The 12,940-nt window shown below is 44.3% G+C and overlaps 1 protein-coding gene across 1 annotated transcript in view; it reads left to right on the top strand.

Annotated features, from left to right (window-relative positions):
• The window catches only part of HYDIN (HYDIN axonemal central pair apparatus protein), a 367,185-nt gene that overhangs the window by 251,416 nt on the left and 102,829 nt on the right, over nucleotides 1-12,940 (top strand). Inside the window, exons 26-35 of the mRNA XM_047789543.1 lie at nucleotides 1,739-1,858; nucleotides 2,098-2,307; nucleotides 5,021-5,158; nucleotides 6,704-6,881; nucleotides 8,145-8,269; nucleotides 10,046-10,173; nucleotides 10,591-10,727; nucleotides 10,951-11,078; nucleotides 11,228-11,419; nucleotides 11,755-11,904. Of these exons, the coding sequence (XP_047645499.1) occupies nucleotides 1,739-1,858; nucleotides 2,098-2,307; nucleotides 5,021-5,158; nucleotides 6,704-6,881; nucleotides 8,145-8,269; nucleotides 10,046-10,173; nucleotides 10,591-10,727; nucleotides 10,951-11,078; nucleotides 11,228-11,419; nucleotides 11,755-11,904 (1,506 nt within the window). The remainder of the gene's footprint in view (nucleotides 1-1,738; nucleotides 1,859-2,097; nucleotides 2,308-5,020; nucleotides 5,159-6,703; nucleotides 6,882-8,144; nucleotides 8,270-10,045; nucleotides 10,174-10,590; nucleotides 10,728-10,950; nucleotides 11,079-11,227; nucleotides 11,420-11,754; nucleotides 11,905-12,940) is intronic.

Raw genomic sequence — 12,940 nt, 5'->3', positions numbered from 1 at the left:
CAGCAGAAAAACCAGTTACCGCTCATCTTGGCGATCTTGTGCTTATCTCAGCCTCTAGATAGATGCTGCAAAAGGAGAACTTCTTCCTCAGTAATTCTGTAGTAAAAACAAAGAGGAGATCACAAGAGTTTACAAAGTCATAGTCTTAAATTCTTCTAGGATGATGGCCTAAGGAAATCATCAGAAATACAAAGATGTAGGTACAAAATGTGTGTTACAACACTTTAGAAATAGCAAAAAATTAGGAATAGAAATTCCTGTATGTCCATAATCATATACACTTTTTTGTTCGCTTGTTTGTTTTGTTTTTTGGGGTTGCATCTACAGCACATGGAAGTTCCCAGGCTAGGGGTCCAATTGGAGCTGTAGCTGCCGGCCTACACCACAGCCACAGCAACGCAGTATCCAAGCCACATCTGCTACCTATACCACAGCTTGCGGCAATGCCAGACCCTTAACTCACTGGGCAAGGCCAGGGATTGAACCCGCGTCCTCATGGATACTAGTCGGATTTGTTACCACAGAGCCACCATGGGAACTCCATACTTTTTTAAAATAGAGTTTGTCTCAGTAGTGGCACAATGGAGGTGAGCACACATTTCCACATTTTATAGGTAGGGGTATGAATTGGTATAGCTTCTATGACGTGCAATTTGGCCAGTGTTACCAACATTTTAAATGCCCAGTTCCTCTGCCAGGATATTATTCTCGAGATACACCTTAATGTTTACATAAAGACATATCACCATCCTTGTACACTGCAGCTTTGTCGGTAAAAGCAAGAAAAATTGGAAACCACTTAATTCCCCCAGTAGGAGACTGGTTGAATAAACTCAATTACACAAAGCAATACAATTAAGTCCTTTTTAGGAAATGAGAAGGTGCTCTTTTTCTTGATTTGGAGTGATCTCTGATAATATTAAATAAAAAATACAACCCTGTTCTGGGCTTTTTTAAAAAGTATTTTAAATGATGCTTGTAGAGAATAGTCATACAGGAAGGTGACATTCATGCTATAATGTCAGCTGAAAAATCAGAATACAAATATATACATACATACACACACATACATAATATCTGCAGCATAATCGATTGATTTGTATTTCTCTCTTTGAAGCATTCTGTATTTTCCAATTTTTTTTAGGATAGAATAAGTGCATGTGTGTATATAAAACACTTGCCTTTTACATGTTAATTCTTTTCTTTTTATATATATTTTAAGATGGCATAGAAAGTTCAAAAATGTAGAAAAATGAAAGCACAGGTCCTCAAACTCCCACCATTCTTAGAAAAATGTTAGCACATAACCTCCCAGAGAGTTCTATTCGAGTGTGCAAATCTCTGGATGCATTCACACACACTCACACCTTCAGGTGAGATTTGTAGGGATGTGTAATTGTATATAATCAGAACTGCTTTTTCACTCAGTACTATGTGGTGCACAGGTCCTGGTCCATGAATATACATTGCATCATCCCCATGGATACAGGTACCATGCACCCTTCATTTAAAGTAATCCCCTCATGACCGTTTGCTTCCAGAGTTTTGCTGTTATACACAGCAGTAAACATCCTTGTACCTCTGGGACACCTGTCCAGTTATTTCCATAGGAGGAAAAACTGTACTCGTTGAAAAACATACACTATGTACATCATTTCTCTGTCAGTCATGGGGAGGAGCACGTTGATGATGAGTCATGAATGCTTGCAAGTTTTGTCCTCATACCTCTAATTCCTAGGGATTAAAAATGAACTCTGCTGAAACAGAAAGAATAGACCCAAGCCAGAGCCAAGCAGAGTCTCAGGAATCACCATGGATCTTTGAACAGGATGAAATGTTGTCCATTGGGATAGAAGAAGTAAGTAACACCTCGTGGGTCCTCCAGGCATCTGACACTAACTCTTCTTATCAAGCACCTGCCCCAAGGTAGACATTTAAATTTGCTCGGGCCCCATCACTGCCATTACCATGGTGTATTTTCAGGGTGCTGCACTAGTCCTTTCATGGAATCAAACAGGGTAAAGTCAGGAATCTGTACATTGGCTAAACTTTAACGTACCCTTTGCAGGTTCTCATAGAGAATGACTCTCTCTGCAGGTGTTTGATATTTTGCCCCTGTATGGAGTGCTGTGGCCACACAGTAGCCACCAGATATCTTTTACCTTCTATGGACACCCTGACATCGTCGCACAGGCTAAGGCTCTGTGCGAAGTGGAAGGAGGGCCCACCTATGAGATAATACTAAGGGGAGAGGCCTCCCTGGTCAACTACTCCTTTGACACCAAGGATATTAACTATGGATTGCAGGTATTGTCACCCATCGGGAGGAGCTTCTTCTGGGTTTGCCCTAAACTTTGGTCACAGTCGTGCTCTCATCTCTCCTGGAACCCATCACTATCGCCCCTATCCTTGAACCCTAATCTGCTCCCTAACCCTCATCATCCTCACACTGCCAACCGTTGGCCAGACATTGTCACCTGCTTTTCTCACCATCTCCTGCAATTCTGCATGTTAGACACTAGAATTTCCACCTTTCCTCTCAATCCAAAGCCTGTTCCAACCTCTCCCTTCCTTTCAGTAAAACTACTTCCTCTCCAAGGCATTTTCCACTGCACTCTCTTTGCCTCCCCCACATTCTTACAGCGTCCAGGCTTTTGCTGTCATCCAGCACAATCCCTCTGAGTTGGTTTTTCTTTCCCATCATCACTGTGGTTGTTACACTGTGGGATCTCATTATACCGTGCTTAAATTATTACAGCAGCTGTAACTCCAGTGTGTATACGAATCACCTGGGAATCTTGTTCAAATGCAGATTCTGATTCTGTAGGTCCAGGGTGCAGCATGAGAATCTGCATTTCTTTTTTTCTTTCTTTCTTTTTTTTTTTTTTTTGGCTTTTCAGGGCTGCATCTGTGGCATATGGAGGTTCCCAGGCTAGGGGTTAAATCAGAGCTGCAGCTGCCAACTTACACCACAGCTACAGCCATGCAGGATCCAAGCCACACCAGCAACCTACACCACAGCTCACAGCAACCGGATCCTTAGCCCACTGAGCAAGGCCAGGGATCAAACCTGTATCCTCATGGATACTACTCAGGTTTGTTACCGCTGAGCCACAATGGGAACTCCGAGAATCTGCATTTCTAACACACTCCCAGGTGACAGCGATTCTGTTGGTCCACAAACCCCATGGAAGCAAGGGATTACAATGCATTCATAGTTTCCATGCTAACCCCTCTAAAGAGCAGTGCCAGGTAGATGGGTTTTCCCAGAATTGCATTTTCAGCCCATCTATCCCTGAACGGTTAACCCCAGTGGCATGTGAGGAAGTAGCATAGAGAGAGGAGCTTGGTTTTATCGTCAGGAGAACCAGAATGTTATCCTCGCTTTACTTCCTGCTGACTGTAACAGTAGGTCCGCCCCTAACCACTCCACCCCTTGGTATCCCTCATCTGCAAAATGGGAATGAAGGTCACAATTCCGATTTCATCAGGAGGTACTGGTTACTTAAATGAAGTGTCTGGTCAGTACTGTGCCTGGGTCAGAGGAGACCATCAGTCACGGGTCACCTGATGGCTCAGAGCCAGGTTCCTCCACCTGGGCAAGGGTATCATACCTAAGTCCCTCTATTAACTGAGGCTCCTTACATATTAAACTTTGCTTCTCATAATTTCCCATCATAGACCACTCACTCATTTATGGCCAGGCTGGTTTACCCAGTGTCCCTAACACACCCCAGCCTCTCCTGCCTCCATCCTCCCTCCTACAGTACCCCGCTTGTCTCCCACTCTGCCAACCCCAAAACTACACATACTGTAAGCTACAGCTCACCTCCTTCCCTCTGTTGTCTTCCTCTTACCTTACAGTCTCTCAGCACTGACATATAGTCTTTGCCATAATATAAACGAACTTGGGTTTGAAATACTTGTCAGTTAATTCTGCATCTGTACATCTTCGCTTCCCAATTGGAATGTGTGTTATGTACTCAGATGCCATATCCCCTACCGAATTGTAATGGGAATTAGATCCCCATTATCCAGCCACTACATGTATAATTACTGAATTGCATGTGTACATGTATGTTTATAGGTTAAAAATCGTGCCTAAAATCAAATGCACCCAACCCCTATTGACACCTTGTGCATTTCGATGACCAAATAGAATTCTCTTTCGCTCCTCATCTCCAGCATCTTTGGGCAACTGGTTCTGGCTCAACGAAGAGTGCATCATTTGAAGCATCTCGTTCTTGCCCTAGCTTATCCTAAGAACCCAAAGTGGCTTTAGTTTATCATTATTGGACCTTCTGAATTATGTCAGTAAAAATCTTAGGAAAAAGAACATGTCTGGCCTATTACTCCCCTGTATCTATGGAAAAGTAGAAAAAAAATTCATTACAGGAAATTCTGAGCTCACCTCTTATCCAAAAAAGCAAATCTTAATGTGAAAAAGTTTACTTTAAGATCCTCTAACACAGAGTTCCCATTGTGGCACAGCAGAAATGAATCTGACTAATATCCATGAGGATGTGGGTTCAATCGCTGGCCTCGCTCAGTGAGTTGGGGATCCAGCTTTGCCATATGCTGTGTGATGTAGGTCGCAGATGCAGCTCAGATCCCACATTGCTGTGGCTGTGGTGTAGGCCAGCAGCTGTAGCTCTGATTCAGCCCCTCGCCTGGGAACTTCCATATGCCTCGGGCGCGGCCCTGAAAAGAAAAAAATCCTCTAATGTGAATTCTTGGTGGTGAAAAAATGGAGGTCCAGGGAGGTTAGACGCTCACCCCACCGCCATACTAAACCAAGTTGTTAGAAGAACTAAGGGCCACTTTCCAGGGTCTCGTGCTCCTTCCACCCAGTAGGCACAGGGATGTCGTACTGAACTGTGATTGGCCAGCACCTGCCTCATGAAAAACGAGGTCCATGTCCACGAGGCATGCTGGGCTATCTGCCTTTGTCAGGATGACAGCGGCATCCTGGAGGGCGGGTGACAGAGTCATCACTCCTGTCCTTCTTCTCCCCCCCAAGCTGTTTGACCACGTCACAGAGAAGGAAATCACCCTCAAGAACACTGGGAAAGTTGGCTTTGAGTTCAAGGTTCTGACGCACCACCAGTCTTCACCAGACAACCTTCTGCCCGGAGTGCCGCTCATCCTGCCTCTCTCAGTAAGGCGCCTCCCCACCCGTGGCGGCCGCGTGATCCTGGTAGGAGGGTTCCAAAGTCAACCCTACTGACCTAGAAGTTGTATCTTGTGACCTTTTTCATAGTTTTTTAAGGTTTTATTATATGATCTTTGATGTACACTGAAGACATCCATGTCACCGTGTTTGACTTCGCACAGTAATAAGATGAACACCATGACCCACCACTGGTCTCCAAACCAGAACGTTACTTATAGGTTTGAAGCCACTTGTATGTTGATGCACAAAATCTAACACCCTGTAACCCACCTGGGTTCCTCTTCTCTCTCATACCCCTGCTTGTTACCCTCAACTGGCAACCACTAGTCTGAATTTTGTGTTTATCATTCCCTCTTAAACATACAGTTCTAGTACATAAATATACATCCTTATACTGAGTACTTGTAGTTTATTAATTCTTTAAAACTCCTAAGCACCTGCTCTGACCAGGCATTTTTCTAGCACTAAGGATAGGATAGTAAACAAAACAGACAAATACGCTTGCCCTCCTGGAGATTTTGTTTTATGGGATTTTGCTTTATCTCGAGCAATGACTTCAATACATGTAAGCTTGTGCAATTTCTTTTTCCACCCACTGTTATGGTTTTGAGGCTCATCCCCATTGTTGCATGTAGCTATAGTTCATTTATTTTCATTAATGAATGATATTCCTTTTGTAACTACTATAAAGTAATTTTCCTTTTTCCTGTCAAAACACAGTCAGGGACGTTCCCCCTCCCCCAAGTTTTGCTATTAAATAATCCTGCTACAAATATCCTTATACCTGTCACCAGGCTCACAGGTGGAATTTTCCTAGGAGTGAAATCTCTGGGTCATGGGCTATGCATATGTTTAACTTTATAAGGAGGTGCTTTATAATGCAGTTTTCCCAGTGGCTTTTCCCATTGACATTCCCGCCTTCTGTATATAAGGGTTTCTTTTGATACACATTCTCACCGAAATGTGGTCAATTTTGCCAATCTTATAGTTAAATATTTTTTTGTATTTTTAAGGCCGCACCCACGGCATGTGGAGGTTCCCAGGCTAGGGGTCCAATCAGAGCTGTAGCTGCCAGCCTATGCCAGAGCCACAGCCACTTGGGATCCGAGCTGTATCTGTGACCTACACAGCAACTTCGGATCCTTAACCCACTGAGTGAAGCCAGGGATCAAACCCACATCCTCATGGATGCTAGTCAGGTTCACTAACCGCTGAGCCACGACAGGAACTCCTAAAAAATTTTTTCACTATGATCTTAGTTTGCATATCCCTGATTACTTCTGAGAATGCGTAGCTTTTACTGTATTTATCTGCCATTCATGTTTCGTCTTTTATGAAATGCCCACCCGCATGTGCTGCCTAATTTCTCTATTTGCGATTTTCTAATGGCTTCATGGGAATGGATCTCGGCGGGGAGAGTGCATGGACAGTAACCAGCGCAATAAGCCCTTGGGATCATCTAGTCCATCAAAATGCCAGAAGCAGGAGTCCATAATTTTTAAAGTTCTCTCTGGTCTTTCTGCTGGGTAGGGTTTTATCAGTTCACAAGAAGAGCAGGTGTTGAAGGTTTCCTATCTACCTGGAGTACCTGAGGTCTTTCAGAGGAGTTTCCAGATACAGATTGCCCACCTGGACCCAGAAAATATCACTCTGACTGGAGAAGGAATCTTTCCCCGAATCTGCCTTGATCTCCCCAGGAACCTCAAAGGTACTTCTACTGCTCTCCTGTTTCCCCACTGGATGACAAGATGCGCTTCAGCTGCTGATGATAACGTTGATGGCAACGTGCGTTATTTGTTTGGCATCGTCCCAAGTTCCTTTCTCTGTTATTCCTCAGTTGCATGAAACACCGAGTTGAAATTGACCTGGTGCCCTGAGAGGAGTGAGACAGGATGTGGTCCATGGTGGTCCCAAATTAGGACCCTGGGCCATCTTGCCATCATTAAATTACTTATCAAGGGATCAGGAAATTATACTTCTGAAAACCTTTTCCTCCACCGTGTTCCTTCCAGCTACAACCTCACCCTGAGCTGTCAGTCATAGATCGCCATTGAGAAGAAGAAGGCTGGTCTTACTGCAAGGAGTACAGATCTCAAAAATAAACTGTACAGATAGGTACCCAAGGTTCCCACCCTTATGCTGGCATTTCACAGTTTGGAGGCTAATTTAGACCATTAATAATTATCTACTCACATGCCTAGCCAAGGCTTTTCTGGGTAACACCCAGCTCCCAGAGCCATCCCTCTGTTCCAGAATATTTCTGCCTTGACAGATACTGAAGCTCAGTGCAGCAGCTCATTTAGCACAGACTGACTCGGGTCCTTTCGTTCTGACATAGGGCACAGGACAAAGAGTCAAGAGAAACTTGTCACTCTCCTTTGAGAATCCTTCTTCAGGCTCCTTGAAATCCACCTTCCCTAAGCAGCTTCAGACTAAGCCCTCACACCTCAGCCTTTTAAATCTCCCCTCCACTTGTCCACCCTCCCTGATTCAGGGGATTGTAGCGTATTTAGGTGTTGTTAAAGCAACTTAAACCAAGCATGTTCTTTTTGTTAATAGAGAATTAATAAACACAAAGACTAACCTACAGGGTGAACATCTGTCTGGGTTTGTCCAGCGTGGAGGGGTTTCCCAAGTGCTGCAGCCACTGGTGCTAGAACTGGGGAAGTAGCATGTAAGCTGGGATCCAGCTGGTCATCCTACGCGTGGCTTAAGGTGTTATTGCCATCTCGTTGTTGAGAACCAGCTGGTAGCTCCCTAAAGCATAACCTCATAAAATGCCGTGCGGTCTCTGATACAAATTCAACTCTCTCAGCCTGTACCCTCTGCAGCAGAGGAAACATGGCAGGCAAAGTATCACAAAGGTCCCATCCCTTCTCACATAACTGGTCCTCAGCTGATAGTTTGTGTCTTAGGCGTAATTTATATATTTCTAGCCATCCTGACTTCCTTCTCCTTCCAACCCCCACAGGAAATGAAAAGTATGAAATCTTTTTAAATCAGGCCAGAAAAAACCTAGAAAAAGAGTACAACAAATATGAAACATCTGATCACTTAGAGACACCTGAGGAAGTGTCCGAAGATGAATCTCTTGAGGTAAGGTGGGCTTCACTGTGCACAGGAAGTAGTTTCACAGGAAACTGAAAAAAAAAAAGAAAAAAAGTTTTTCCCCATGGTAGCATCTTACACAACTGTAGAACAGTATCAGAACTAGGAAAATGATATTGGTACAAGCCACAGAGCTTATATGTACTCGTGTGTCTGCATGCCTGGGTCTATGCATATCTGTCTGTGTGTGTGTGTGTGTGTGTGTGTATACACTTCTACCAGTTTTTTCACATGTGTAGTTTTATGTAATCACAACCACAATTAAGATATGGAATTCTTGGAGTTCCCATCGTGGCACAGTGGAAAAGAATCCGACTAGTATCCATGAGGATGAGGTTTGATCCCTGGCTTTGCTCAGTGGGTTGGGGATCTGGCATAATCTCATAAAACTCAGTGAGGTCCAAGTTTTATACTTGCCACGAGCTATGGTGTAGGCCACAGATGTGGCTCAGATCCCGCGTTGATGTGGCTGTGGCGTAGGCTGGCAGGTGTAGTTCTGATTCAGTCCCGATCCTGGGAACTTCCATATGCCGTGGGTGTGGCCCTAAAAAAAAAAAAAAAAAAAAAAGGAAAGCAAAGATACAGATATCCTCTTCTAACTCCATAAATATCCTTTATGCATGGTGGGAAATAGAATTACAAACAAAATCTCCTTCCAACACATAAAATCTCTCCACAAAGGTGGAAAAGAAAGAATACAATTTTATGATTGATAAGCTTTAAAAGCAAGACGGGTTCCTTTGTGTCACTGTCAGTCCACAAAGAGATGCAAAGACAGAAGGAAATCTCAGTCTTTTACAGAGCCAAGCAGATATAACCCATCATATACGTGTTCTCAAGGTAAACATGAACTAGTCCTTAAGGAGGAACTCTAACTAGTCCTCAAGTAAGAGGGCTTGACAGCACCATTTGTCACATGTAGTTCATGCTGAATTCACATGGTCATCGGGGTCCCTGTCTGTGTTAGCCAATTAACTTTAGCCAAAGGAGAAACAAACCTCTTGTGTTTTTATGACAGACTCCTACCCTCCCACAGAAACTGGGAGGTGGGGCTCTCTCTTTCTTGATGTCAGAGAGATGGTTCTCAGGTCCTTGAACAAGACACTTCTGGGTTGTAAAGCTGATAAAAGGCTTAGTTAGCCTATAAAAAGACTGATTTATATATTTCAGAGAGGCAGAGAAAGAACTTACAAGTTTTTTCAAGTAAAGGCTCTAAGAAAAAGAAGCTGGAAGTCTCTTCCCTTATTTTCAACAGGGAGAATTGAGCCTCTTATTTTTGATTTGTTTTTTCCCTTGCATGCTACTCCTTTGTGGCTATCCCCAGTCACCCCATGCCTTACCCTGGCAATCACTGTAGCTCTCTATCTCTGTACTCTTGTTATTTCTAGAATGTCGGGTAAATGGAATCATACAGTATGTAACCTTTTGAGACTGGCTTTTATTTACTTCAGCATAATGCCCTCGAGATCCATCAACATAAATAGTTCACTCCTTACTTCATTACTGAGTAATATTCCATAGCACAGATGTATCAATTTGTTTAGCTCACCCTATGTGCCCAAACAAAAACTTGACACCATACATATACTGTACATCTTTTTATATACTGTGACCCTTTGGTGGGCCACAGACCGCTGTAGTACCTAAGATTTTTTTGCCCACTCCCCTTCATGAAGCACTTTTTGCCCCCTTAGGGTAATATTGCCCTGTTGGGAATGCATGTTCTAAAAGAATCTGCTCGCTTGCTCTTCTCTCCTGCTCCAGTTAAATGCTCAGCTCCAAATTGAAGTAGAGCGACTTATAGTCCAAGGCTACGCCCTTGAACATCAGAAATCAATTGTCCCTGGTTCCGTGGACGACTTCTCCCATCAGAGTCGCCGCAAACTGATCAAGTGAGTGCCCTTCCTGATCATGCTCGTTTCGGGGCATGGGGCAGCAGGCAGTGCCCTCCCCAGAGCCCTCCCCAAATGAGCAGTTGGCCAAGTAGGAAGGACATCCACTCGCCTCATGTATCTGCCCTTTATCAGCCAGCCAACCGGGCAGGTGTCTACCTCTTAAAGTCAGAAACCTCTGCTTTGTCTAACAGACAGGCCCGGCTTCAGGTCCTCAGGGGCCAGCATGGGATAACTTTGGAACTGACAGCTGCAGCAGCAATGTGGACTTCTGGGGGGTGTCTTGTTCCTCCTCTCTGTTCTGGAGAGTGGTGGTTCTCCACTCCAGAGAGTAGAATAGTAAAAGAGGCAGAAGAGAGCCTCATGCTCTCTCATGCCTGAAAAGTCAGCGGTAAGGAGCATCATTAACTGTTTCAGAGTCCAACTTCCGGAGTATATCCTGGATTTCGGCTACATCGTCCTTGGTGACGTCCGAACCCACATCATCAAGATCACCAACACTAGTCACTTCCCAGTGTCCTTCCATGCAGAAAAACGTGTCCTTCACGACACAGGTAACCAGGCTTCCTATTGAAATGTCCTTTCAACAAGGTGGCCCTCTGTACTGTCCTGGAGTAGCTTTTGTGCCTCTTCTGGGATCATGTGAATGAGTGTTTAGGCCTTTAATTGATACTTTGAGTGGTCATCCTGCCTCCCATGGGCTCTGTCTAGAGCAGCTCTTGATTTTTTTTTTTTTTCTTTCTTGCCCACAAAGAAATTTTGTTTGCTTTGGTCCAGGCTTCAGTATTGAGTTAGATCGTGTCAAGAATCTGCCTTACTGTGAAACAGAAACATTCGAAGTGAGATTTGACACACAAGGGGGCAATGTTTCTGTTGGAAACAAAGAGGTCATTCTGCCCATCAAGGTAAGATGCTCCACTGGGCCCAGCTGGTCCTCCAACTTCGAGCTCTGCTTGCCAATCACCCTTGTGATGCTCCAGTTCTGATTGTAGAGCCGGGCTTTCTTCCTCCAATGCTAGGCCACATGACAACAGCGATTTTATGCCCGTTCTAGGTGATTGGAGGGCCAGCAGTTCACATCTGTCTCCAAGCAAAGGTGACCATTCCCAGTATGACACTGTCTTGTGGAAAAGTGGAGTTTGCCACCATTCAGTGTGGCCAGTGCCTCGTGGAAACTATTCAGCTTTCCAATCATCTCCAAGTCCCTTGTGAATGGTTCATCCACCGACAAAAGCAAGCTAGCAAGGTAAAGGAGGTGTGGCCCATTGTCCCCTTTTCTCTTCCATCTCCATTTCAACCCGGGTTGTAATTCCAGTCCTTCACTCTCTTCATTTCACCCTCCTGCTCCAAGAATCGCAGTGACAGCCGCTGCCTCCTGAATAAAATCTAGGCCCTCAGCCCAGCACTCAAGGACCTGGAGGTCATGCCATCTGGCAAATGTCTGTTTTATCTCTGTCCTTGGTTTCCCTACATCCCCTGACACCTGGGAGGCAATCAGTAAACGCAGGTTGAATGAAGGGAGGGTCGACTAAGTCTATTTTGCACAGAAAATGATCTAATTGTCTAACATTCATTAACCAGCTGGAGAAACACATTCCAAAGTACTTAAGACGGAAACTGTGTGCTGAATTCAAGCCAAAGACACGGATCTTTGAGATTCAGCCGACCTCTGGGGTCTTGGACCCAGGCGAGAGGTCCAATGTGCAAGTGAAGTTCATGCCCAAAGAAGAGGTAAGCTTTGAAGAGATGCAGTCTCACGCAGACTCTCGGGGTCACTTTGAGGGACTCGTCCCTCGCCATCTGCAGTGTGACATCCAGCCCTCTGGTCTACTCGGGAGCTGTGTCCTGGTGCTTGGGAGCATTGGCTCTGGAATCAGCAGGTCTGTCTGACACTTCGACTGTTAGCAGCAGACCTGGCTTAGTGACCTTCTGCCTCTGCTCTTAGAGGCTGCATGGCTTTGGACAAATTACTCAGCCTCACTAAACCTCAGTTTGCTCCTAGGTAAAATGAAAAATAATATCACAGGTCCAAAATCCCTCATTGCACTTCCAAAATCCAATAAGTTCTAAAACCTAGCAAAGAAAATTTCATAAGTTTCAGTCCCAAACTCACTTGGCAAAAAAAAACCTAATCTGAACTGTCATGAGACTGCTTAACCTTTATTTATGCCCCTTGGTTTGCAGACTCACACACTGCAACTGCAGAAATAGTCATGAGTTTTGATTACAGGGGACCTGCTCCAGGCCCCGCTGAGGATACTCTGTAGCAGAGGATATGTGCACTGTGTTTACCTTTTTAAAAATCTGAATGTGAAAGCATCTGGCCCCTGGATTTCAGATAACACATTATCACCTGCAATTGCTATCTCCTAGGGTGATTTGGAAGATTAAATGAATTAATGTGGATAAAATGCATAGCTTACTGCTCTATATGTAGTGACTCAAGATCTCCTTACTATTATCATCAGTTGTTGTGATACTGAGTACTTCCTGGTAGACATACTCCCTGGGCCACACAAGTGTTTTACTATCAGCACAGAGCTACTCCTGGAACCAGAGAGGATCTCAAGAGGTTATGCTGTAAAGACTTTTGCTCAAAGCCTAAGGCACTTGGGAAATGTTTTTCTCTATTCTTTTAAAAGAAGAAATCGATGTGAGCTTTATAAAATACCTGTGGTTAACTCCCGTTTTCCTGGTAATGGTTTTGAGAATAATGCTACGGATCTACAGTGAGAAGGAAGAAAAGTGAATGACTTCATATCTGATT

Source organism: Phacochoerus africanus, chromosome 8 (genome assembly GCF_016906955.1).
Source record: "Phacochoerus africanus isolate WHEZ1 chromosome 8, ROS_Pafr_v1, whole genome shotgun sequence".
In the NCBI taxonomy this organism is placed as follows: Eukaryota; Metazoa; Chordata; class Mammalia; order Artiodactyla; family Suidae; genus Phacochoerus; species Phacochoerus africanus.
The sequence above is the reverse complement of the archived record's forward strand: the minus strand, read 5'-3'. Positions and strand labels throughout refer to the sequence as shown.